General features: G+C 41.9%; 1 protein-coding gene across 1 annotated transcript in view; it reads right to left on the reverse strand.

Moving 5' to 3' along the window:
• Nucleotides 1–24,472, reverse strand: part of col7a1 (collagen, type VII, alpha 1) — a 70,566-nt gene that overhangs the window by 23,585 nt on the left and 22,509 nt on the right. Inside the window, exons 20-77 of the mRNA XM_058631117.1 lie at nucleotides 24,235–24,366; nucleotides 23,918–24,064; nucleotides 23,146–23,283; nucleotides 22,795–22,944; nucleotides 22,574–22,710; nucleotides 22,349–22,475; nucleotides 21,931–22,074; nucleotides 20,883–21,052; nucleotides 19,954–19,995; nucleotides 19,835–19,861; nucleotides 19,711–19,755; nucleotides 19,475–19,603; nucleotides 18,518–18,589; nucleotides 18,384–18,419; nucleotides 18,246–18,299; nucleotides 18,074–18,148; nucleotides 16,815–16,928; nucleotides 15,934–15,960; nucleotides 15,661–15,714; nucleotides 15,490–15,561; nucleotides 15,351–15,410; nucleotides 14,810–14,845; nucleotides 14,686–14,730; nucleotides 14,211–14,246; nucleotides 13,054–13,098; nucleotides 12,912–12,947; nucleotides 12,774–12,809; nucleotides 12,638–12,670; nucleotides 12,338–12,409; nucleotides 11,609–11,659; nucleotides 11,398–11,433; nucleotides 11,216–11,296; nucleotides 10,001–10,036; nucleotides 9,804–9,848; nucleotides 9,624–9,695; nucleotides 9,427–9,471; nucleotides 9,292–9,327; nucleotides 8,278–8,319; nucleotides 8,086–8,166; nucleotides 7,924–7,959; nucleotides 7,789–7,824; nucleotides 7,584–7,664; nucleotides 7,092–7,127; nucleotides 6,493–6,564; nucleotides 5,100–5,144; nucleotides 4,897–4,932; nucleotides 4,705–4,740; nucleotides 4,219–4,323; nucleotides 4,080–4,145; nucleotides 3,146–3,181; nucleotides 2,975–3,010; nucleotides 2,829–2,876; nucleotides 2,687–2,722; nucleotides 1,409–1,534; nucleotides 1,060–1,269; nucleotides 926–961; nucleotides 269–313; nucleotides 57–173 (exon numbers count right to left, since the gene is read on the reverse strand). Coding sequence (XP_058487100.1) covers nucleotides 57–173; nucleotides 269–313; nucleotides 926–961; nucleotides 1,060–1,269; nucleotides 1,409–1,534; nucleotides 2,687–2,722; nucleotides 2,829–2,876; nucleotides 2,975–3,010; nucleotides 3,146–3,181; nucleotides 4,080–4,145; nucleotides 4,219–4,323; nucleotides 4,705–4,740; nucleotides 4,897–4,932; nucleotides 5,100–5,144; nucleotides 6,493–6,564; nucleotides 7,092–7,127; nucleotides 7,584–7,664; nucleotides 7,789–7,824; nucleotides 7,924–7,959; nucleotides 8,086–8,166; nucleotides 8,278–8,319; nucleotides 9,292–9,327; nucleotides 9,427–9,471; nucleotides 9,624–9,695; nucleotides 9,804–9,848; nucleotides 10,001–10,036; nucleotides 11,216–11,296; nucleotides 11,398–11,433; nucleotides 11,609–11,659; nucleotides 12,338–12,409; nucleotides 12,638–12,670; nucleotides 12,774–12,809; nucleotides 12,912–12,947; nucleotides 13,054–13,098; nucleotides 14,211–14,246; nucleotides 14,686–14,730; nucleotides 14,810–14,845; nucleotides 15,351–15,410; nucleotides 15,490–15,561; nucleotides 15,661–15,714; nucleotides 15,934–15,960; nucleotides 16,815–16,928; nucleotides 18,074–18,148; nucleotides 18,246–18,299; nucleotides 18,384–18,419; nucleotides 18,518–18,589; nucleotides 19,475–19,603; nucleotides 19,711–19,755; nucleotides 19,835–19,861; nucleotides 19,954–19,995; nucleotides 20,883–21,052; nucleotides 21,931–22,074; nucleotides 22,349–22,475; nucleotides 22,574–22,710; nucleotides 22,795–22,944; nucleotides 23,146–23,283; nucleotides 23,918–24,064; nucleotides 24,235–24,366 — 4,055 coding nt within the window. The remainder of the gene's footprint in view (nucleotides 1–56; nucleotides 174–268; nucleotides 314–925; nucleotides 962–1,059; nucleotides 1,270–1,408; nucleotides 1,535–2,686; nucleotides 2,723–2,828; nucleotides 2,877–2,974; nucleotides 3,011–3,145; nucleotides 3,182–4,079; nucleotides 4,146–4,218; nucleotides 4,324–4,704; nucleotides 4,741–4,896; nucleotides 4,933–5,099; nucleotides 5,145–6,492; nucleotides 6,565–7,091; nucleotides 7,128–7,583; nucleotides 7,665–7,788; nucleotides 7,825–7,923; nucleotides 7,960–8,085; nucleotides 8,167–8,277; nucleotides 8,320–9,291; nucleotides 9,328–9,426; nucleotides 9,472–9,623; nucleotides 9,696–9,803; nucleotides 9,849–10,000; nucleotides 10,037–11,215; nucleotides 11,297–11,397; nucleotides 11,434–11,608; nucleotides 11,660–12,337; nucleotides 12,410–12,637; nucleotides 12,671–12,773; nucleotides 12,810–12,911; nucleotides 12,948–13,053; nucleotides 13,099–14,210; nucleotides 14,247–14,685; nucleotides 14,731–14,809; nucleotides 14,846–15,350; nucleotides 15,411–15,489; nucleotides 15,562–15,660; nucleotides 15,715–15,933; nucleotides 15,961–16,814; nucleotides 16,929–18,073; nucleotides 18,149–18,245; nucleotides 18,300–18,383; nucleotides 18,420–18,517; nucleotides 18,590–19,474; nucleotides 19,604–19,710; nucleotides 19,756–19,834; nucleotides 19,862–19,953; nucleotides 19,996–20,882; nucleotides 21,053–21,930; nucleotides 22,075–22,348; nucleotides 22,476–22,573; nucleotides 22,711–22,794; nucleotides 22,945–23,145; nucleotides 23,284–23,917; nucleotides 24,065–24,234; nucleotides 24,367–24,472) is intronic.

A 24,472-nucleotide genomic window follows, 5' to 3' on the forward strand; every position in this document is an offset into this window, starting at 1 on the left:
ATCAGAAGACGACGTATGATATGTTCAGAAAATCGGATTCTGAATCTGTATCTTACTCTGTCTCCTTTGGGTCCTGGTGGTCCGGCTGCCCCGGCCTCTCCCTTCTGTCCTGCAAACCCTGGAGGGCCTCGAGCCCCAGGTGCACCAATCAGCACTGAATCAGCAGACGCTCCCTTCACAGGCAAATATATACATGGATTAATGTTGTTGAACTCAATTCTGTGTCGTTTTCCATTCCATCAACTACAGGGAGAAAAAGCAGTTTCACCTTTTGACCCGGTGGACCCGATGGTCCCGTTAATCCAAGTTTTCCCTGACAAACAGAAAAAAAGTACAGTATGTCATCTCTGTCACTAGTTGCCTCATAAAAACAGCAATATATAAAAAATGAAATGATATAAAACCTGAGACAACACACTGGCTAATTATTAGTACCCAATATTACCCCAGAAATAATAGCACAGATGATATTTGTGGGTGATATTTTTGGATTTCTATGGATTTAAAGAGTGTGGAAACATGTTGGCTAATTTGAATGCAGAACTGTTACGTATTTGAACTTTAAAGCTCCACTGCAAAACCTCTATTGCCCCCCTGTGGATTTCATAGTAATTACCCAAACACTCAGACCGACTCTGCGTTCTACACACAAAGAAAGAGAGAGACAGAGAGGAGGGACACTGTCTTCTGCTGATGTACATCTGTCTTTTAATGCAGTGTTACTAGTTTCACCCAGGAAACATTTTTAATATCACATGAGCACATTTGTGACTGTTTTTACAGGACAATCCACCTCTGAAACTCTTTACTCGTGCATGAGCTTCCTCTGCTTCGCCTGATTGATCATGACTGAAAGTCATTGGAGGATGGTTTGAAAGTAACAAACATTCACTTGATGACAATAGTCTGACACACGGGCACTTACAGCTTCTCCTTTGTCACCTTTGTCACCTCTCTCCCCCTGAAACACACACACACACACACACACACACACACACATCATTAGCAGACACATTATACAAAATCTTTATTTTGATGACGTTCAGTTCTTCTCTTCACCTTTTCTCCTGATCTTCCAGACTCTCCTACTTCCCCAGTTCGCCCAGGAACACCTGGTATACCAGGCTTGCCAGACTCTCCGGCAGGGCCCTGGGGCCCCTCTGGCCCTCTTTCCCCAATGGCTCTTCCAGGAGGCCCCGTCGCTCCCGCAGGTCCTCGATCCCCTTGATCCCCCTTGGTTCCTCTCTCTCCTGGAATACCACGAGCGCCCTAGTGTCCAACCAACAAACACGTCTGAATTAGGTTCAAACAGTTTATAATATGCATCATTTTTCTGAATTTTCAAGGCGTTCTTCATCAAGTCTTTTTACTTTTTAAAGCTTCCGAGATGCTTAAAAATCCTACTCACATCTAAGCCAGCGGGTCCTCTCTGTCCTGCGTCCCCCGTGTCTCCCTTTGCACCTTTCTCCGGCTTCTGCAGGGAAGGAGCCACAAGCAAGTCCTTCTTGTCCACAACCACCTTCAGCTCAGAGACCTGTGTGAGAGCATCAAAGCAAGCAGACACAATAAGTTATATTAGTATTAGTATAAGTATATCGTTCTACTGCATTTAATACATTTTTATTCAATAAAATATATTTCCTTAAAAGTCCTGTGTATAAAATGTTGGAAATTAAAGATTAAATAATTATTCTTAATGTTTTACGAGTGTATAATTAATTACCTGATTGTATAAATTGTTGATTTTCATTCCATCATGTGTTTAAAATAACCCACAGTGGACAAACTAAACATCTGATGGCTGCACAGGTTCTCCAACACGCTCGCGAGGGAAGATACTCAGCTCGACTGACGACTGAAGGGATTTTTTTTGGCTCCAAAAATGAAAGGTCAAAGGTCAGTGCTCTGCTTGATTCCATGTCATTGAAAGCTACAAATCAAGGCAGAATTGTTGGTGTAATTATTGACTCACAACCAACAAAAAGCTATCACTAAGTCTGGCTTTTACCGCCTGGAGAACTTTTCAAGGATCAAGTGTTTTCTGTCTCAACAAGACACAGAAACACACTAGATTATTATGACAGCTGGTCCAGAGTCCTGCTGCCAGAGTCCTGCCTAATACCAGGGAAACTGGACCACATCACACCCAGTCCTCACATCACTACACTGGTTTCCTGTGAGTCACAGGATAGATTTCAAAATCTTACTCTTGGTCTACAAACCACTGAATGGTCTTGGACCAAAATACATCCTAGACTTATGAGTTCCCTATGAAGCATCCGCAGGTCTAAGATTATCAGGAGCAGGTTTACTGTGTGTTTCACACATGCACAAACAAAGTGAAGCAGCAATCATACAAATGACTGGGACTCTATACCAAAACTCTAAAATATGTGAAAAACTAGGCAATCGTTATAGTAGAGATAAAGATACACATGTGTGTATATATATACACACATGTGTGTATATATATATATATATATATAAATATATATATATATTTATATATATATATATTTTATATATATATATAATAAAAAAAATATATATATATTTTTTTTTTTATATTTTATATATATATATAAAAATGACATATTCATAATTGTGATATTTAGTGATCTAGAGTTAATGCCCCTAAACACACTGCACCTGTAATAAATAAGTCAAAAACAAGGCGTCCACACACCTGAATACCGAGGCTGGCCAGAGCCTTCTGTACGTCCTGCAGACACAAATACAGACGCATGAGTTAACACAGACGGACACTGGCAGCCAATGAGCCGACAAGTCAGAGTTTGGACATCAGACGTGATGGACCGATGTCTTACCACAGCTGTCCCAGGTTTGCCCGGTGCTCCGTCCTCTCCCGGGTCACCCTGCCAATAAAAAGAGCTCAAAGTGTCAACACAGAACACTGAAGCCTCAATCATGTCACAGACTCACTGCGGTGGAAGAAAATGGAAGTTTAACTTACAGTTTCACCTTTAAGGCCGTGGGGACCTCGCTCTCCCTGAGGCAAAGACCACAAGCAGAAGAAGAAGAGGAAGAAGAGGAAGGAGAAGGAGGAGAAGGAGAAGGAGGCCATAAAACAGAGTAAATTGATATTTATATGGAGAAAGAAATGGAATCAATAAAGACAACGTACTCTGGGTCCTGCAGCTCCGGGGACACCGGGGACGCCCTGTCAGACAGAGGAACAAGGACATCGATGAGATCATTAGCAGATAATATGTGGGACAAATGGAGTAGCGTGCGGGGACATGTCCTCATAAAACCCACGTCTCTGCTCATACACGTGAAGACAGCAGAGAAATTATAACATTTTACCAAACATTTACACTGCTCTGAAAACCATTTACCTTTAAACAGCTGAGTATCAAACGTCAGTACCTTTGTATTATTGACCAAAACATCCTCATGTGTTGGTATTGAAATCAATATTAAATCAATAAGAAATAAAGATCTAACAGTGTGAGCAGGACGCTCACTCTCTAAAGAAGAGGAAGTCGTGCTTCTTTTAATGAATGTCAAGAAATGTCAAGGCTTCATTTAATCAAATATCATGACAGTGCAATAAAACTAAAGAAATGTATTACAACGTGTGACATAATTCATCACTTATATGGATTTCATTAACCCTTAGTGATCACTGGTGCACCCATGGTAATAACACACAACTCCTTATATGGACATCCTTGGGGGTGTGTCTGGAAACACTTTATATTAAGGAACACAAATTCAACATTAACTAGGTGCTTACTAACATGCATACTAGTAACATACTAGCCCTTTATTAGTAATTATTAAACACCTTAATCAGGAAAAATCTTGATTTATGTCGTTACATTTAGTGTAGAGTGGAAAAATGCTCTGTGTTCTAAAGGTTACATTTATTTTGTAAAAAAAGTAATCAGGAATATGTTGATATTGGAATAAATGACCCAGCCACACTCCCAACAGAGTTCTATGAATGAAATGAAACAATTAAACGCACAAACAGGAATTATTTGTTATAGAACAAAAGCTTTTTTTGGACAGAAATAAAGAAATGTGAATACTGCTGAGTCATGCACACTCACAGGGGTTCCTGGGGGCCCCTGTGGGCCGGGGATCGGTGCCACCTCGGCTCCTTTCATGTACACAACCTGTGAGAGACGATGCATGAGTTAGTAGACGACAAACCTTCCTCTTTCTACATTTTCACTGTGTCCACATCACCTGTCCAGGAGGACCAATACTGCCAGGTAACCCAGGTGGCCCTGAAGGACCGGAGGGGCCTCCAGCTCCAGGAAGCCCTCGGTCCCCTTTCTGCCCATCACGGCCCTGGGAAAACACACAATTACACAACTGAGGTTATTTGTGCCTGTGATTCAGTCGAGGATGAAGAATAAAATCAAAGCAGGGGGCCACTGATGCTCTCCAGATAATTAACAGGACATGAATAAAAAAACACTCTGACATTTGCTGCTCCTCTGGATTTCTCTCTGAAGTGTCCCCCCCCCCTTAAAGGCTAAGCTTCATCATTAGAGGCATGTGAATGTATATATGGCTGCAGTGATGAGGGTGTGATGGCACCGTCAATGTCAAACACACACAGAAAATCTGATGAGTAATACAAGAGGAAGAGGAAGAGGAAGAGGAAGTGTGACGGGAGCAGCACACGACACACACACACACACACACACACACACGACAAGAACTCACATCTCTTCCAGCTGCTCCTGCGTCTCCTCTGTCGCCCTGTAGATAAAAGAAAATAAGGAAAAATAACCTTAAATAACTTATAAATAAGTTACTAATATTTGTGTATAAAGCTTTTGAAAAGGTTGAGAAAATGTAAGTTATGTCCTAAGTTAGGACTTATACGCTCCCCTCGACTATAACTGATGAACAAACCTTCCTCCCGTCTTCTCCTGGCACTCCATCCTCACCCTGTGCATGAAAAGAACAGAACGATAAATCACTGGCCCTTCTTTAAGAGGTCCACTGAAGACCGCCATTACTCAGGATGAGATACACGTCATTCACGGGGACAGAATATGACACATTTACACTGTCAGTGTGGACACAATCACTATCAACAGAGTCAAAAATGTTACCATCTTTCCAGGAGACCCAGGTTTGCCATCTTCACCTGATTTACCCTAAAAGAAGACGACAGTGTTATAAACAGACTGTAGAGAAACAGATTCAAACTAAAACAGGATTAAAAACAGGATTAGATGCTTTAATGTGTCAGTGAGGCAGTGACTCATCACTGTCATATGAACATTATTCACTATTCAACTGGCAGCGTGCACACGGACCAATGCTTATGTTCCATGTCCCATCAGCAGTCTTCACACACACACGCACACACACACACACACACGCGCACACGCAGGCTTCATAAACTTTAAAGAAGTTTTCCATGGGAACGACCCACATACAAATTCTGGCAGAATTTAAAAGGGAAATAAACATCGTTAGAACAAAGAAATAATCAAGCAAACACAAGTTTCTACAGAGACACAGACATGACACGAGGGAAATAACTGAAAATATTCCTTCATGCACACTTTTGACCTATTTCTTGGCCAGAAACGACTGTGATTGATGGAGAAATAACTGTATAAATGTGGGTTTATCGTAAGTAACGTCAGAAAGACGCTCACAGATTAGAACTTGGGCGATCAATAACATTTAAAGGAAACCACGTTGAAACGCATGCGAGACATATGTCGACGACAATCTCGTTTTCTTTAAAAAAAGAGCTGGAAAAACGACGTGGATCTCTGCGTGCAGTCGTCAGCGGTGAATTATCACGTACAGAGTAACTGTGACATTAACAGAACGTCGTCTACATCGCGATGATTCAAAAAATGTCATTAAATGTTGTTGATGGCGGAAGTTTGAATGTGTCTAACTTTACTGTTAAACTTCGGCAGTAATTATTCTTGTACCTCATTCCCAACCGAAAATGAAACTCAGTCCCACGATCTCCGTCCCTTTTTGCTAACACAGCTCTCAATAATATTGATTTAGTATTTCATGCCACAAACTACAATTGTTCGTCCGTGTCACGTCCGGGGCTCCGCAGATGTCCTTACTTTTCGCTAAGAAAGAATCTCACATTTATAATGACGAGAGCGCATGTGATCTTAGCAGCAACAAGCACCTGCTCACTTGCGCCCCCTACTGTCTGCCTCACCTTTTATGTCCGGTCGGCTAAAAGACGGAGTACGCCACACACACTCATCAAAGATAATAGTCAGACGGGTGCAGAATAAACGTGACGTTTCTCACCTTTATTTGAACAGCAAATGTGTAAACTCAGAGATTTTCAGTATAAAAATGATCAAAATTGTTTTTTTAACTTTTCATAATGAGCCTCACCTGCCTCCCCTCGTGTGTGTGTGTGTGTGTGTTTGCTTCTTGTGTGGACTCATCTATGCGTTTAAGGAGGTTTGCACTGAATGTTCCGTCGGTGTCATTGTAAATGCTTATACTCACAGGTGTCCCTGGAGTTCCTGGGGGCCCAACAGGCCCTTGAGGGCCCAGTTCTCCTCTAGTTCCTGGTAAACCCTGATTAAAAACAAACACAGCAGATTGAAGTTTATTATGTGGAGACTCACAGAATGAACTGCGATGGAAACATTTAAACATTGAGGTTCACAGTTATTTGTTATCTCTCCATCACTCAGGTCAGTCGACAGTGATGACCAACAGTTCTTCATCACTGTCGACTGACGGCTTATGCAATCGCCTACAAGAGTGAGAGTCTGAGTATTTTAACATCTCCACAGCGCCCTCTGCAGCACGCACAGTTACACTGCAGGAAGGGCAGACCAGTGTTTACTGCAATCAAGTGTGAGTGAGAACAAGTCCTCCTCCTCCTCCTCCTGGGTTTGATCATGTTGTGACTCAGAGAGGAAGAGCGACGCATGAAGACGTCTGCTGTCAATGTGTGTGTGTGGGTGAGGGTGAGAGAGACAGAGAGAGAGAGGGGGGGAGGGAGACACTAAGAGAGCTAAGACTGAGGAATTACAATGAGAAGATATTTCCCATTTGAGATTTTAAAGTAATAACCACACAGGAAGAGGGAGACTCACATCTCTCCCGGGATCTCCCAGTTTCCCAGAATCCCCCTGTAACACAAAGAAAAAGCAAAAACAATGTCAACATGACCCCATTCTTACTGAGGACACAGTTATTCTAATCTTATCTCTGTGACCCTAAAACCAGGCCTTAACCCCCCTTTATTAAAAGCCCTTTACAGCTGTGAGGAACAGACCAAGTGTCCTCACAAAGACACAAACAGTGTAACCTTTGACCTTAACCAGAAACACTTACCGCCTAACCCTAAACTTAACCTAATCACAACTCAAATGTTAGTCTTCACTGACTCAGTTCCACAGAAATAAAGGTTTTGGTTTGGTCTTTATCTTAATTGTTCCATTTGTGATAAAAGCATGAATTTTGGTAGAGTTTAAAGTCAAAGACATCTGAAAAACATCTGGATACAGAGGCATGGTGAACCTTCAACATTATTCAGATTGACTGATACTGAGGACCTGAAAAGGTTATAAATACAAGTGAAATACCCTCTGTCCAGCTGGTCCAAGAGGACCTGGTTTACCATCCAGACCTGGACGTCCATCCAGCCCAGAAGCTCCCCTTTCTCCCTGATCACACAGAGAATTAGAGTCAGGACACTTTATCTTAAAGTGTGAGACCAAAACTGAACAGAACAGATTCAAAAGAACTTTTTTATCTGCAAACAGCAGATTGTGAGGTTTGTTTTCAGACCTTCTCTCCAGGTGTTCCTCTTTCTCCTGTGTCACCCTGGAAATATTAAAAGGTTTAATAAAAGGATTCAAATAAAAGGAAAAAAATCACTCATGAATCCACTGTAGAGAGAACTGATGAAGAAAATCCACTGACTCTTGTGCCGGCAGGTCCACGTTGTCCCTCAGGACCCTTTATAGACGACAGGGACAGGACAAGACGTCACAGAGGGTCCTCAGTCATGCATGCACACAGATGCTGATACAGTGGCTGATCACACTAAAGCATTCAGGTCTTCCATGAACGCTGTAAACTCACTCGTAGGCCGGCGGCTCCAGGAGTCCCCGATTCTCCTTTCTGACCTTTGCTGCCGAGTCCTCCCGGGCTGCCGGCGTCACCCTGGAATCACAATCATTTTCTCTTCAGTTCATGAAGAGAGTAGCATGCAAACACTGTGATGAGACAGAGACAGAGACAGAGACAGAGACAGAGACATGCACATCCACATACTTTGTCTCCCCTCTCTCCTTTCAGCTGCCCCTGGACGTCAGCCTGCTCAAAGAAACACACATGAAACCTCACAGATCACAGATCAGTGGGAGTTAAGCCTCAAAATGTCCATCTGGACCTTTTTGTCTTTGCTTACCATAAAAAAGGTGAGAAAATGTCCTGTGAGTGAATGTTTTGGCTCATTTTTCCAGAATAACTTTCAATATCTGACAGTTATTTACAATTCACTAGATGTTAAAATAGTGAATTAACAATTTACGTTTTATTGAGAAATAAACACTGCACTATGTTTAAAATAACATTTGGTTGAGTTTTTGTCTCATTGTCCAAAAACAGGCCAAACAGTGGAAATGGTTTTTCTAATTGTTTCCTCTGTGGTGACGTCTGTGATATCCTCAGTGTTAAAGGGTTCAAATATCAGAAATGTTCAATTTAAACTACAAACGAAGTTAGTAACACAATGAAGAAATTTGACAAACATCAAAAAAATTGTTGCTTCCTTTTTCAACAGAATAGAAACTGAGATCATAAAAAAAGACAGGATGTTTTACTCTTCTTTATCTCACAACTATTAACCAAATCCCGTCATTACCAACAGTCTTGTGCTGTGTATTTCCTAAAAAACTAATGACATCATATATATGATGATGGACGAGTTTGAGATTGATTCTGCACTGCTGTGTTGTTTATGTCTCAAGACTACCGTCACAGCATTTGCTGCATGGATTAATTTATCCATGTGTATCCACCCCTCACAACAACCTGTCTTTAATAAGGGAATCACTCACGTAACAGCATGAGCAGATTACTTCATTAACTCGGGTTATGCATAGAAGAAAGAACCTATCTGCACCATAGATTCAGTCTTTATGCAGATGACAACAAAACCTAGATCTAGATCAGGTTTTCTTCTCCATATATTTAATGTTCAAGTTAATCTAATCTTAATGATCAACGTCACAAAATGTTCTCGTAACATCTCGTCTCTCTGACACTGTTATGTGACACACTCACCACTTTTCCTGGTGGTCCAGCAGGTCCTTGAAGTCCCTTGAAGAAGAAGAAGAAGAAGAAGTTTTGTGAATCCATGAACAGCAGAGACACGGTACAAAGTTAAATAAAGTCAAATAAGCTGACGGACTGACTGACCTGGCTGCCTTTATCCCCCTTCAGTCCTGCAGGTCCAGGGCTGCCCTGTGATTGAACATAGATCAATAAACAGAAAAAAAGATGGCACACACACTCACTCCTGACCTTGCTCAACGTTTCTCCTCTCAAGGCCTCAGTGGAATATCTCAGGAGCGTATTGATAAAGTGTCTGCACCATGAATCATAACATGTCTCACATTTATTCCGTGCTCTCCAGGGTCTCCCAACGCTCCTTTCTCCCCTGGACGTCCGGGCTGACCAGTCAGTCCCTGAGGGGGGAGGGTGGAGGTGAGGGGGGGAGGGGGGGCAATGACAATGTCAGTTAACTGTACTTTCCATGGATGTTTTTAAAAATCATTAAGAAGCATGTGTTATACCCTGAGTCCTCTTTCTCCTGGCTTCCCTGGAAGTCCAGACTCCCCCTGATTGCAGAAGTAGAAATAATTATATATGAACATGTAACATGTGACATGTAACATGATGCACATTAAACAGATTCTAATATATTCCATCATGTAAAGGAAATGAATGTGAAAAAGGGAGAAATGGAGACAGTGAGAAAGATCAAACTCACAGGAGTGCCTTCATCGCCCTTCTCTCCTCTCCCTCCCTGTAAAAAAAAATATATATATATGAATAATTCATTCATGAATTTACCTGGAAGTGAAACATTTACATTCCAGTATAAACAGCAGCGACGCATGTACACGTGTGATGTTACCTTAAATATGACATCTATGTACAGAGATGCATGAAGGAAGCAGCAGAACATGATTACAGTACAGCAGCAAGAAATCACACACAGTTACTGCACTATAGATAGATAGATAGATAGATAGATACTTTATTCATCTCACAGATACTGCGATCAATAAGAATAACAATGACATTAGACTGTCATTCAAAAACTGAGAAAAACAGCAAATCCTTACATTGGAAAAATATGACAAATGTATAAAATGTCATTTATTAGGAGCTGCAACTAACGCTTATTTTCATAATCCATTCATCTGTCCATCATTTTCTCGATTAATGGAATAATCGTTTGGTTTCCATAAAATGTCAGAAAACGTTCAAAAATGATTCACTTTGAATGATTTCTTTGTTACGAGGAGCAAAGAAACGAAGACAAATATTCACATTTAAGAAGCTGAAACAATCAGAAATCTTGTTTCATCATGAAAAAAGCTTCAAACCGATGAATCGATTGTCAAAATAATTGACGATTCATTTAGTAATCGATTAATAATCCGAGTAATTGTTCCCACTCTAGTGCAGCCATGGTAATAATCCACAACTCCTTATATGGACATCCTGAGGGTGAGTGTTTATAGGTGACATATTCAGGCTTCTTATGTGTTGTTGAGTCAAAGTTAAGTTATTATTTATATCACATTTTTAGTCGTGATATAAAGTAGCAATAATTGTGCAGAAGTCACAAAGTAAAACTGTATTCACTAATTTCACAAATTCAATCCGAGTTTAAACATTTTCTAGTACTTTTAGCTCATGCGTGTTTATATAGTTATTATATTGACTGCGTTGTGCTGACAAAAAGTATATAAGACACTGTATACTGCACTTCTTATAGCCTCTAAGTATATTATACATAGTGATGGAAACAGCAGCCGTGTGCTCCGTGTTCCAAAGGTTAAACAAAGTCAATACATAGACGTTGTTACTGTATTATTACTGTATTATTACAAGTTCTTAAAAAGGTATAGACACAGGTCCAGAGGATGGTAAAGAGTGTGTGTCGCTCCACAGTTCAACCATACTCATCTCTGACCTCTTTCCCAGGAAGACCAGGCTTTCCTGGGATACCTGGACGCCCGTTGTCCCCTCGCTCTCCTGGTTCACCAGCGTCTCCCTAAACAACATTTTCAAAACAAGTTTAATAATCATCAAAGATAAAAGAGCGAGAAACGAACAGACGAGCTCAGGGAAACACAGCAGGCCTCTCACGCTCACCTTGGCACCTGGTCTTCCACTGATACCAGCCAGTCCCTGAGGGGGAAGCACATGTTTTATGTATCACACACACACACACACACACACACACAGAGTGAGTGTATTTCCTGAATAACTGATGCAACGTTCAGAAATAAATACACAGTAACTGTGAATATGACGACGATGATGGCGTTTGTAGACGTGATAAGTGTTCTTGTTTTAAACTTACTCTCTCTCCTGATTCTCCTTTAGGACCAGCAGCACCTAACCCTGGTGACCCCTTTGAGAAAAAAGTGGAATAAAAACATTATTAACGTCATTTAGACATAAAAACACGCCCACAAACAATCCTAAATATAATTCTACATTCTACAATTGAAAGATTGGAACCAAGATCTTTGAATGATTTGTTATTTGCATCATAAACAGAGTTTATAGTGTAAGATGCAATAACCTCAGACCACCCTTTAACACCGAGTCTATCTGCACTGCATTGTTGTAATTAATGCTAATGAATGAAGTAGTCTGCTCGTGCTGTGAGTGAGTGAGTGAGTGAGTGAGTGAGTGAATCCCTTATTAAAGACAGTGGATACACAGAACGACTGTGGTCTACAAAAACAAATCAATACAGCAAATGCTGTGATGATAGTCTTGAGACTATAGAAGAAGGGGGCAAATAAAAATATTGTGTTTATTCAAAATGTAGTTGAATTTTCAAAAAAGGAAACAAATCCCTCTATAAATGACGTATGAAGCAACGTTTTCTATAATTATTCATAAACACTGTCCAGTTATCACAGTGCTGTGTGTGGATGTTGGAGCTTTTCATTTCCCAGAGGGATTAATAAAGTCGTCTGTCTGTCTGTCTGTCTGTCTGTCTGTCATCTAAAGCTGTTTTCTCTATCTACAATCATCAATCACTGTGTTGAGGTATTATCATGTAGTTGTCGTTGCTCACTTTCTCTCCTCTCTGTCCTGGGTCTCCTTTCTCTCCTCGCTGCCCATCAAGACCAGGAAGACCCCGCTCGCCCTGTGGAAGAACAGAACGGAACAGAACAGAACAGAACAGAAAGGAACAGAACAGAACAGAACAGAAAGGAACAGAACAGAACGGAACGGAACAGAACGGAACGGAACGGAACGGAACAGAACAGAACAGAACAGAACAGAACAGAAAAGGGAAGAAAACCAATCAGTGTGAAGAATGACAGTGTGAGAATGTGTAGTCTGAAGACATGAAAGGTGTCTAAGGTCTTACCTGTTCACCTCTCTTTCCTGGGATACCTGGAGACTGCAGTCATATCGTACAAAATATCACACGTTAAAAAGAAAATTGAAAATCAAAGAGTTATTGTACGTCATGAAGTGTTTTTTTTGTGTATCCGAGGACTCACACTTCCTCCAGGCTCTCCTGGAGCTCCGTCGCGTCCCTGAGAACAGACAGAGATTCATTAAATCAGATTATGAAACGCTCTGTGACGGCGTCTCGCTCCCGTCCATCTGCTGACTTTCATATGAATTCACAGTCTCACCTTTTCTCCCGGTGGTCCACTGGGTCCTGATAAACCCTGGTGACAAAATCAAAGAACTCTTTTCATGAGACACTCACTGCACCAAACCAAAAGGCCAGACTGACGTCATTAGCCGAGACGATTACGACAATCTGTGACTCACTCTCAGCCCCGGTGATCCTGACAGGCCTGGCTTTCCTGCGTCGCCCTGAGAACACACAGATGCTTCAGAAGTGGCAGAAAAATGTCAAGCTGCAGTGTCCTCATCATTCATTCACCTGTCCTCATCATTCATTCACCTGTCCCCATCATTCATTTACCTGTCCTCATCATTCATTCACCTGTCCCCATCATTCATTCACCTGTCCTCATCATTCATTCACCTGCTCTGCCTGAAACAAGCAAGACTATCAGACCTGAACAAGGGAGTACTGTAATATTCTACTCAAATAAAAAGTACTACTATTTTATCAACATTTTACTTAAGTAAAAGTTAAAGTATCTTGTTTAAAATGTAAAAGTTACTTTTAGTCTGTTTTTTTAACAAGGTTGGGGTTCTTTCTTGTGTCGTGCAAAAAGGACAAGGGAACACAAATCTCACATGAACTGTGTTTAATTAAAGGCAAACTTTTACAAATCAAAGTGCTGACAACATTAAATATGTAAACACATAGCGTTTCGGTTAAAATGGGTCAAAAGGTCACAGATGCTTTAACTTTTCTCACTCACTCAGGGACCACCAATTCACCTGTCCTCATTATTCATTCACCTGTCCTCATCATTCATTCACCTGTCCTCATCATCATTCACCTGTCCTCATTATTCATTCACCTGTCCTCATCATCACTCACCTGTCCTCATCATCATTCACTTGTCCTCATCATTCATTCACCTGTCCTCATCATCATTAACCTGTCACTCACCTGTCCTCATCATCATTCACCTGTCCTCATCATCACTCACCTGTCCTCATCATTCATTCACCTGTCCTCATTCATTCACCTGTCACTCACCTGTCCTGACCTACTCAATGACATGAACGTGAGTCAATATAATCCCTTCCTTTCCACCTTTTATTATTATTTATTTATTCAGACACTGACAGAGACGGACAAAAAGCCTTTCTCTCATCAAAGCAGGTTATTTGTTATGTTTTGTTTTTTCACTCATACTCATGTCACCACATGCTTTAGCGAGACATCCACAGAGAGTGGTGTGGAGACTTACTCAGCATTGTGTGACCTCATCTGATAATGGTTAGAATGTAAAGGACATTTGTGAGTATTAGAGGGTTACACAGTACAAATGAACATGACTTACTTTCCCCCCGACTTCTCCAGCCGGTCCTCGCTCTCCCTGCACAGACAGACAGACAGACAGACAGACAGACAGACAGACAGAGAGTGAAACTCAGCAGTTATTACTTTTTATAAGCACAAGCCAGAGCAGGTGCAATTATCCATCACTGTCACAGCTGTAAACGGAGTCTTGTTGAGTTTTGCAGCCACTGTTGAAACAATCTCATTATAAATGTACTACAGTTACTTGAGTGCAGTGTTTATCTAGTAATTATGAATAACTATTGAATCAAAGACATTTATAATGTCTCTGGTGCACAGAGAGGAAGCCTTTATCTACCAGCAACTTCCACACATTTACATTCACTCAGTTTTTCTGTTCAGGTACAAACAAGTTTGTAGGAAATTCAATTTACGTGTGTGTGTGTGTGTGTGTGTGTGTGTGTGTGTGTGTGTGTGTGATCGTGGACCAGTCATTATACTGTGCACACACTCACCCTGTCTCCCTGTGATCCGGGCTCTCCAGACTGTCCTCGGTCACCCTGTCAGAACACACACAGAGGTCACTCCTCCATCTTCACCAAAACTTCAGAGGTGATTTTGTTCTCACCTTTGTCTTACCTTACTGCCAATCTCTCCTGGAGGACCACGAGGACCCTGAAATACATGATAAAATCCACTTCAAGTTGTTTTGTACTTAGTTAGTTAAAATACTTTTCATTTAATGTCAGTGGGCGTTCCATCGAGACAGAAATGATTTTAAATGTGTGTAGTGTCACTCGTTTCTGATTTAGAAAGAGGAAATCTTGATACCTGTGTTCCCACCTTCAAACTTCAGTTATATAACAGTTTTCACCTCATACTCTTTAGTGACGGGTATATTATTGCATATTTGTCAGGATTATTCACGTCACTGTGCAGCTGCAGTGAAAAAACAAACAAACTGCTGGGCAGGATTAACACAATCATAAAAGAGCAGATGCAGTTGTTTCTCCCAATAAACTCTCAATGTTTTTAATACAATTACAGTTTATTGTACAAACTGTACAGTTCTCACAGTGTGACGTCCAAAATGCAGAATTACAAAGACCAAATTCTGAAGATTGTGCAGCTAAAACTTGATTTCTTTGTGTGTGTGTGTGTGTGTGTGTGTGTCACCCACCCTGTCTCCAGGCTCTCCCTGTCTGCCTGCAGGTCCAGGTAACCCTTCACCACCGTCGCCCTAAAAACAGCAACATTTTCTGTCAGAAAAACACTGACCCTGCTGATGCTCACACACTAAATCAAGCTGCAGCAGCTACCTTGTCTCCTTTGCTGCCCTGTGGTCCTGCTGGCCCTCGAGGGCCCAGAGTCCCTGGAGATCCTGGAATACCCTGACAGTATAAAACAAAAAGGCAATTAGCAAACACAAAATATAATCCCAATCCCCCTGAGATTATGTCAGCACATCTGCAGTGATTGACGGCGCTTACTGGAAAGCCCTTCTCGCCCTTCACTGCAACACCGCTGCCTACTCCTGGAGGTCCCTGTCAGCAGAGAGACACAGAGAGACACAGAGAGACACAGAGAGACACAGAGAGACACAGAGAGACACACAGAGAGACACAGAGAGACACAGAGAGACACAGAGAGACACACAGAGAGACACAGAGAGACACAGAGAGACACAGAGAGAGAGAAGAGCTCAGAGTCATCATTGTGCCTGCATGGATATAAACGCTGTCAGCAGTGATGGTGTGACTTACCCTCTCTCCTGAGCTGCCCTTCTCTCCCTGCACAGACACAGACAGACACAGACACAGACAGAGACAGAGACAGAGACAGGACACGAGGGAGTGGATGTTAAACAGTGTTTGTCACAAACTATTTCCTTCTTTTAAAAAAAGACGAGTTTGCGAGTAAACACACAAACAACCCACGTCTTACTGTTTATAATCCACAGAACTACAGAAGAGAAACAGAGGAACAACAAGTACAGGAAACTTAATGTTTATTTACTGGAGAACGATTCCTTTTAGCAGCAGTTTTTATAACATCAAACACCAAACCTGGTGTTTTTTTTAATAAAGAAAATTAAATTCTAAATAATTATGTTTCATAACGTGCCGGTAAAATCTCATATTTGTGTGAATATACAGTAAATGTTTGGGCCTCCACTTAAAAAAACAAACTATTCCAGTGGCTCAATGCTACCACCGTGTGTGTGTGTCTGAAAATAACACTTTCATCCTTGAGCAGCGGCTGCAATAAAAACTCTCGGAAATGCCTCGGAAAACCCGAGGGGAAGATTTGACACGTGACACATGAGAAAATGTGAAGTCAGGACATTATTTCATCAGACAAAGACTAAGTGTGAATTGTGATGAGAAATACACATCAAATGTGACTCAAATATGATTTAATATAAATAGACTCTAACATCAATGTCTCCTCAAATATTTATTCCAGTCTATCAATAATAAAGATGAAGTAACAGATCCAAGTATTTGGAGAGAAAACTAACAAACACTGCAGTATTTTAACTCAAAGAGTTTCTATTTTAATGTTGCTTCATGTTAAACTAAATCCTTCTTGACCACCTTTACATCACTTGAGAGTGAATGGAAGCGAGGACGCTGACGCTGACCTTGATGGAGAGTCCTGGTGTTCCTGGAATCCCAGGACGACCGTCCTGACCTGATAATCCCGGAACTCCAGATTCCCCTTTGGTTCCGGTGATGCCCGGTCGACCCGGAGTGCCCTTCATACAAAACATAAGAAATATGGATTACGCAAGCATGCACACGCACACGCACACAAACAGATCTAGTGATATCTAAAGTTTAGGGGTGTACGTATAAGCAGTTTAAGTTTATTTATGTAAATGAGCATTTTTTTTGTTGTTGTTTGTGAAATAAATGATAGCATTCTTAACTTTGGGAGCAGCAGGTATAGAGGGTTTGTGTGATTTAGGTTTTTGTGACCCTGGAAAAGCAAGTTAAGGTTTGTGCGGTGTGATTGTGTTATTGTGTGATTGTGTGATTGTGTGTATGTGTGATTTGTGTGATTGTGTTATTGTGTGATTTGTGTGATTGTGTTATTGTGTGTATGTGTGTATGTGTGATTGTGTGATTGTGTGATTGTGTAATTGTGTAATTGTGTGATTTGTGTTATTGTGTTATTGTGTGATTGTGTTATTGTGTGATGTGTTATTGTGTGATTGTGGGATGTGTTATTGTGTGATTGTGTGATTGTGTGATTGTGTTATTGTGTTATTGTGTGATTGTGTGATTGTGTGATGTGTTATTGTGTGATAGTGTGATAGTGTGATAGTGTGATAGTGTTATTGTGTGATGTGTGATGTGTTATTGTGTGATTGTGTGATTGTGTGTATGTGTGATTGTGTGATGTGTTATTGTGTGTATGTGTGATTGTGTGATGTGTTATTGTGTGATAGTGTGATTGTGTGATGTGTTATTGTGTGATTGTGTTATTATGTGATTGTGTGTATGTGTGATTGTGTGATGTGTTATTGTGTGATGTGTTATTGTGTGATGTGTTATTGTGTGATTGTGTGATGTGTTATTGTGTGATTGTGTTATTATGTGATTGTGTGATTGTGTTATTGTGTGATTGTGTGATTGTGTGATGTGTTATTGTGTGATTGTGTGTATGTGTGATTGTGTGATGTGTTATTGTGTGATTGTGTGTATGTGTGATTTTGTGATGTGTTATTGTGTGATTGTGTGATGTGTGATTGTGTGATTGTGTTATTATGTGATTGTGTGATTGTGTGATTTGTTATTGTGTGATGTGTGATTGTGTGATTGTGTTATTATGTGATTGTGTGATGTGTTATTGTGTGATGTGTTATTGTGTTATTGTGTGATTGTGTCTGTCTCTCACCGGTATCCCTGGGAGGCCTGGTTCTCCCTTCCTCCCTGGAAGACCCCCTCCAGCTATAGTTGAGCCTGGTTCCCCCTGAAGCACGAGTACAGTACAGTACGATGAACATCACTGTGGTTTATTGTCTCGCAAACAAAGTGTTAAAAACATAATTAAAACAAATGCAGCTCACCCTTTCACCTCTGTCGCCCTTTGACCCTTGTTGCCCGGTCGTACCTGGTTCACCCTACAAAAACAACCAGAGGAAAGGTTTTTAACTTGCAAACTAAAAGACAAACCACAAACACGTGTGACTCACGGTGTCACTCACCGAGACTCCTCTGATACCCGGCAGGCCCTGTGAGCCCTGTGTGACAAAAACAACAACATTACTTCATGCTATGCTATGCTATGCTAATATGACGTCACGGCCTCGTCCAGAAGTTCTGGAGGTCGTCTACTCACCGGAACCCCTGCGTTTCCGGGGGCACCCGGTCTACCCGGCAACCCTGGATTTCCATCAATACCAGGAAACCCCTGAAGAGGAGAAAAAAAACAGGAGTGAACTATCAAAATCACAACAAGGTGTTAGCTTAGCATTTTAACTTTTTACAGTATTCTTTCTAAAGTATTCTTTCTTGGAAATGCATGTTTATTTTTTATTATCTTTACCTTTAGTGTCTTTACTGTCTTCGTCCCAATACAACTTTTTCACTTCCGATACGATACCGATATTGATCCGATCCAATATCAGCACGAATCATACATACTCTAATGATTTATTTTGTAGTGTGGAATGTTAGAATGGGCTTGATCAAGTGATATTACTTAAACAGAGAACACTAGTATGAGAAAAACTGACCCATTTATTATTATTAACCAATGGTTACATCCATTTTAACCTTCAACATAAGAATATTGGATGTTAATTTCATACAGTCTATGGTTCATTTCATCAGGAGGAAAGTACCAAGTGCTAATGGGGGTGTTTTTAGATCACCCGTGTTTCACAGGTAACCGCATGTCTTCAGAGAACACCCACCTTGTTTTCACTATTTTGGATTTTGCAGACGTACTTAGCTCCGTGTTTGAAGTTTCACGACACATTTAAACACACAAAGCTCTTGTCAGGGCTGGTTTTTGGGGTATAATGAACAAACGGAGGCTGTTGAAAGTCGACAGGTGGCGCTGGTTTATGAAATAATGTTGTTTTAGCAGCTCGCCTCAGGATGAGCTAGCATGGCTAACTCACGCTGTTGTATCGGAGCGCTTATATCGGAGATTTAAGATGCAATCCAATATAATCCAATATAATCCGATATAATCCGATACGCGTTTTTTGGCTGATATCGGAGCAATATCCGATATCAATATCGTAACATCCCTTCTAATAAAGGACTTCTTTATCTTAGCTGTACTCACTCGTTCTCCCTTTTCTCCTTTCACCCGCCCAAAGGGTTCAACGGGGGTGGACTGGCCCGGCAGTCCCGGTGGTCCTGCTGGTCCCTGAGGGCCTCTGGGGCCGTCCCTCCCAGGCAAACCACCAAGACCCTACAGCAGAAACACTGCTGTTAATATCATTGTAATATCACATGAGTGCGTTATGCTGTAATAATAATAATAATAATAATAATAATAATAATAATGCTATAACTTACAGGTCCTCCGTTGCGTCCGTCTGTCCCATCTCTGCCTCTCTCGCCCTGTGGAGTTTGAACACATCAGTTTTTTACAGAGTACAAACTTCAGGAGGAGAAAAACAAATCACCCTCTGCACTCTACCTTCTCTCCACGCTCGCCTCTCTCACCCTGAAATAAATGAACACATTAAACTTGTTTAGAAATCACAGGGAGAGAATCGTGTGTGTGTGTGTGTGTGTGTGAGTCAGAGAATAACTCACGCGTGGGCATTGGACCGTGCACTGCTGTGGACCTGGAGACACCTGAAAAATGAAAGATAAGAAACATTAGCTGAGAAAAACGAGCCAACAGTCGTTTATTTTATATTTGCAGAGGGCGGGGCTGGGACGAATCCCAGCTGACCTCAACTGAGATGATGAACTTTAAAACAGACATTTTTATCCTCTGAATTCATCCTTCCACAGCATTTTGGCTGCTTTTTTAAACATACAGTTTATACGGCTGTAAGAATGTGTAATAAACAGTGTCTTTTTTATATATATATATATATATATATATATATATATATATATATATATATATATATATATATATATATATATATATACATATATATACACATAAACAGTATATGGGGTTTAGAGCTAAAGCAATTACTCGATTATTAATCCATCACTAAATTAATCGTCAACTATTTTGTTAATAGATTAATTAGTTTGAAGCTTTTTTACATGATTAAAACAAGATTTCTGATTGTTTCAGCTTCTTAAATGTGAATATTTTCTTGTTTTTTTTGCTCCATGTAACAAAGAAACAAAGACAACAAAAACAAGACAATGGAGAACATCATCATTTCCAGGTTTGACAAACACTGATCGACACTTTTCAACATTTTATGGACCAAACGATCAGTCGATGAATCGAGAAAATCAGCGACAGATGAATCGATGATGAGAATAATGGTTAGTTGCAGCTCCATTGGGGTTCAACATGAAGTCCTTTAAGTTTGTGTACAGCTGAATCCGAGGTACGTGAACTGGTCTACTGTTCTATGGTATTCACATTAAAACACGACTTTAATGTGCACTCACATGTGCTACATTTATTTTCAGTGATGATACCAACCGTGACTCTAATTTGACAAATAATGATGATGATGATGTCATAAAGACAAAAGGTCTTTCCTCACCACTGGTGCTCTGGCAACGCCGCAGAGGAAATCTGCCAGGTCGCTGTGGACCGTGTCCAGCTGCGCTGCATCACGTGCATACAGGATGTTCTGGGTGCTGCCGTCCGTCACGGTGTAACGCAGCTCCTCCGTGTCCGCCTGGTCCACAGCCACCGCTAACACTGTGACACCTGACACACAGACACAATAAACAATGTTCTTCAGGGTTCAGTAGAATAAAAAGACAGAGGGCGCTATTCTTCGTTTCTGTAGAAAGCTTCTGCTTCAAAAGGCACAAGACGGCAGCCTCCATGAAGCAAGGCCCTTACTAGTGTTGTAGTCAAGACCACCTAAACCGAGACCAAGCTGAGACCAAGACCACAGTGTATCGAGACCAAGACTTTGAGGGGTCGTGACCGAGACAAGACCGAGACCGAGGCAGTAAAAGTTGGACGTGGTCCCAGCCGTCTCCGTTAGCGTGGCTTTGCAGAATTTCCACGTTGCGCTGTGTTTTCTTTTGGAAGTATTTCTGCACAGAAAGTCTCTGTGGTTCACGTAAGCACATTTTATTATTAGATGAGTCGGCTGACATCTTCTCACGGCCTCTTCTCCTGTCACTCACATGCACTTGTGTGGGGGGGGCGTGTGAAAGGGGGCGGGAGGGGTGGCAGCTGATGATAAATGAGTCAAGTTATTGGTTTGTACAGAATCACAGTAATGATATTAACAAGTTCATCCAAACATGCACTTATGCATTTATTGATATCCTCACAGTCGTGGTCTTGACCGGTCTCGAAATAAAATCCAGAGTCCACTTTGTCCGAGACCAAGGCCGATCTGGAGTACTACGACACTGGCCCTTAGTTCACATAAACAAGGCCTTTTCTCAGGCTTCAAAAACCCAAACACTTCTAGTTCAAGTTCTGCCAATAAACTCAACTACACACAGACCTGTAACTTCCACAAAGCTAGTGTAGATCAGTCATACGACCGCTGAGTCTTATGAATCTTAGTAAGTGACTGTAGTTACATTCTACACGTGACTGTACGTCAGTTCACTCCAGCGCACCTGTAGCTCTGAGAGCGCTGGCCGCGAGGGTGAGGTTGTCCGCGGACTTCCTGTCAGCAATGATGACGACGGCACCGGGAACCGTCGGTCTGCGTCCAGCTGAGGGGGTCAGGAGGTACTGTCGGGCAAAGGTCAGCGCCTCACCTGCAGAGAATCACACACTCAGGTTTACATTTAACATGTAAGCGTTTAGCAGACGCTTTTATACAAAAGAGGAATAAGCTACAGAGAAGAAGATCGTGCAGGGGGAGGAGCGGGACAGAACATGAGTCTTCAAGAGCTTCTTGAAGGTCATGACATCAGAGCCTGGATCGTCTTCATTTGATGCAAACGACTAACAGTCACCAGTGAAGCTGTGTTCTTTAAACTTCTGGTAACATGTTTATTACAAGGAAGGAAACTACAAGAGAAAACTGACCAATATTATTCCCTCGGCTTTCTTCAAAGGGCGTGGCCTGGATGTCCTGCAGCAGCGTGTCTGAGCGGTCGTGGCGGCTGAGCAGGAACCATGTTTTGGGTCTGTAACCATAAACTACAACTCCCACCTGAAACAAAGACACACGAGCATCAGCGATGATCAGCGATGATCAGCGATGACCCTCGAGCCTCGTCACGCTCTGTGTTCAGGGGCTGACATCAGCACCTGTGTGTCGCGGGGGCCGATGGCGCGGAATGACCTTGCCGCACTCGTGACCAGGTCGCGCAGAGGTCGCGCCAGATTGAGTCGATCGGTGGACGCGGGCACCAGAAACACCAGGTCCAGACGGCCGTCCACACACACTGTGGGACAGAGACGTGAGTGAGTCAGTGTCGGAGGCAACGCGAGGCGCTCACAGGTGCGTGAGAGGGCGGGGCATGTGTTACCAGTGTGTTCGTCCACAGAGCTCTCTGGTCCCGGTCCGCTCTGAAAGGTCGGCTGCACACTGAAGCGATAACGACGGCCCAGACGCAGCCCAGTCACCAGGTAGGAGCTGGACGCAGCAGGCAGTGAATAAGACGAGCCTGGACCAAGGTCTGAAAAGGACAATAGAAACTCTTTATTGTCCTCGGGGGACAATAAACAACATGAACACACATGCACATTCAAATATTACACAGTGCTCACTGGTGACTGCTGAAATGACAACATGCATTTTTAAAATGTTAAATGTTTTTTTCACAGTTAAAAACCTGGAAACTTTAACACAGCAACAAAAATAGTGGATCACGTTTCACCTGTGTCCTCTCTCCACCGCACAATATACCCCGTGGCACCGAGTAGTGGAAACCACTCCAGCCGCACAGAACTCTGGGTAACTTCTGCCACTCGTAGAGTCGTGGAGGGCCGCGAGGGAGCGGTGGGATCGGTTCCAGCTGTACGCACACATGCAGGGAATTCACCAACACGCAGTGAGTCATTTAAAGATTCAATTGAATTCATTTTAAAACACAGCCTTCGTGTTCTTGCTTGATTACACACTAATGCACAAATGTCACAAATATCATTTCACCTGCTGCCTGAGAAACACTAGTTTACACAATTTGACAATAATATTGTTTCAGCAGTGTACGGTTAAGTTAACTTGTGATAACTTGCTGTTTAAACGTGTTTAAACGTGTTAAGTGTACACTTTCAGATTATTAAATCATTTAAAGACGAGATTCTACTAAGACAACTCATTTGTTAAAAACATATTTATTTGACAACGTTTATACTTTCAGTCCTCAGTGGTTTACTTAAATAGTCGCGGTTTCAAGTTTTTTTTAACCTTTGAAACTAACAGACATGAGTTTTGATGAATGTTGAAGTTTATTTTTTGAATAACTTAATTTAACTTAATGACTTGTGTTTATGTCCAAAAATGTATTTCAGACCTTTTACTGTCTTAAATGTCAATGAATAACAACTACTGTTGAATTTGTGCTTTATTTTTCTATTGTAAACTCTTTTGTAAGACTGACACTCATCAAACTGAACACTATTACAATAAGAGAAGACGGGACTCACGTGTGGTGATTCTGACAGACACAGGAGAACCCTCTCTGTTTTGAACTAAAGCCATGACCTGCACCTCATACTGAACTCCAGGGTCCAGACGCTCTAAATCCACCGCTGTCACGTCTCCTCCGACCAGCTGACTCCTCTCTTCACCACCTACAGCCGCACACGGTCACACACACACACACACACACAATCAAAGAAAACACGTATTCATCCGTCTTTAATCCACTTTATTGTCCTGAGGGTCGCAGGGGGGCGGGGCTACAGGCCCTGCTACACACTGACAGGTCACTAGAAACAATGTTTAAACTCATCAAACGCACCATCCGTCCTCCTCCAGGACACGCGGTAAGACGTGGCTCCCTGCACACCGACCCACGACACTCGGACCATCTCTCCCTGGGACTCCTGGATCTGCAGGGACGTCACTGTCCCGACCACCGACTGATCTGATTCTGGCCGTCGGGTCAGGGGACACCATCAGTCTTCTCTCACAACACATGACAGACAGACAGACAGAGGGACGCACACAGACAGACAGACAGACAGACAGAGAGAGAG

The sequence above is a fragment of the Solea solea genome, chromosome 6 (assembly GCF_958295425.1).
Source record: "Solea solea chromosome 6, fSolSol10.1, whole genome shotgun sequence".
Taxonomy (NCBI): domain Eukaryota; kingdom Metazoa; phylum Chordata; class Actinopteri; order Pleuronectiformes; family Soleidae; genus Solea; species Solea solea.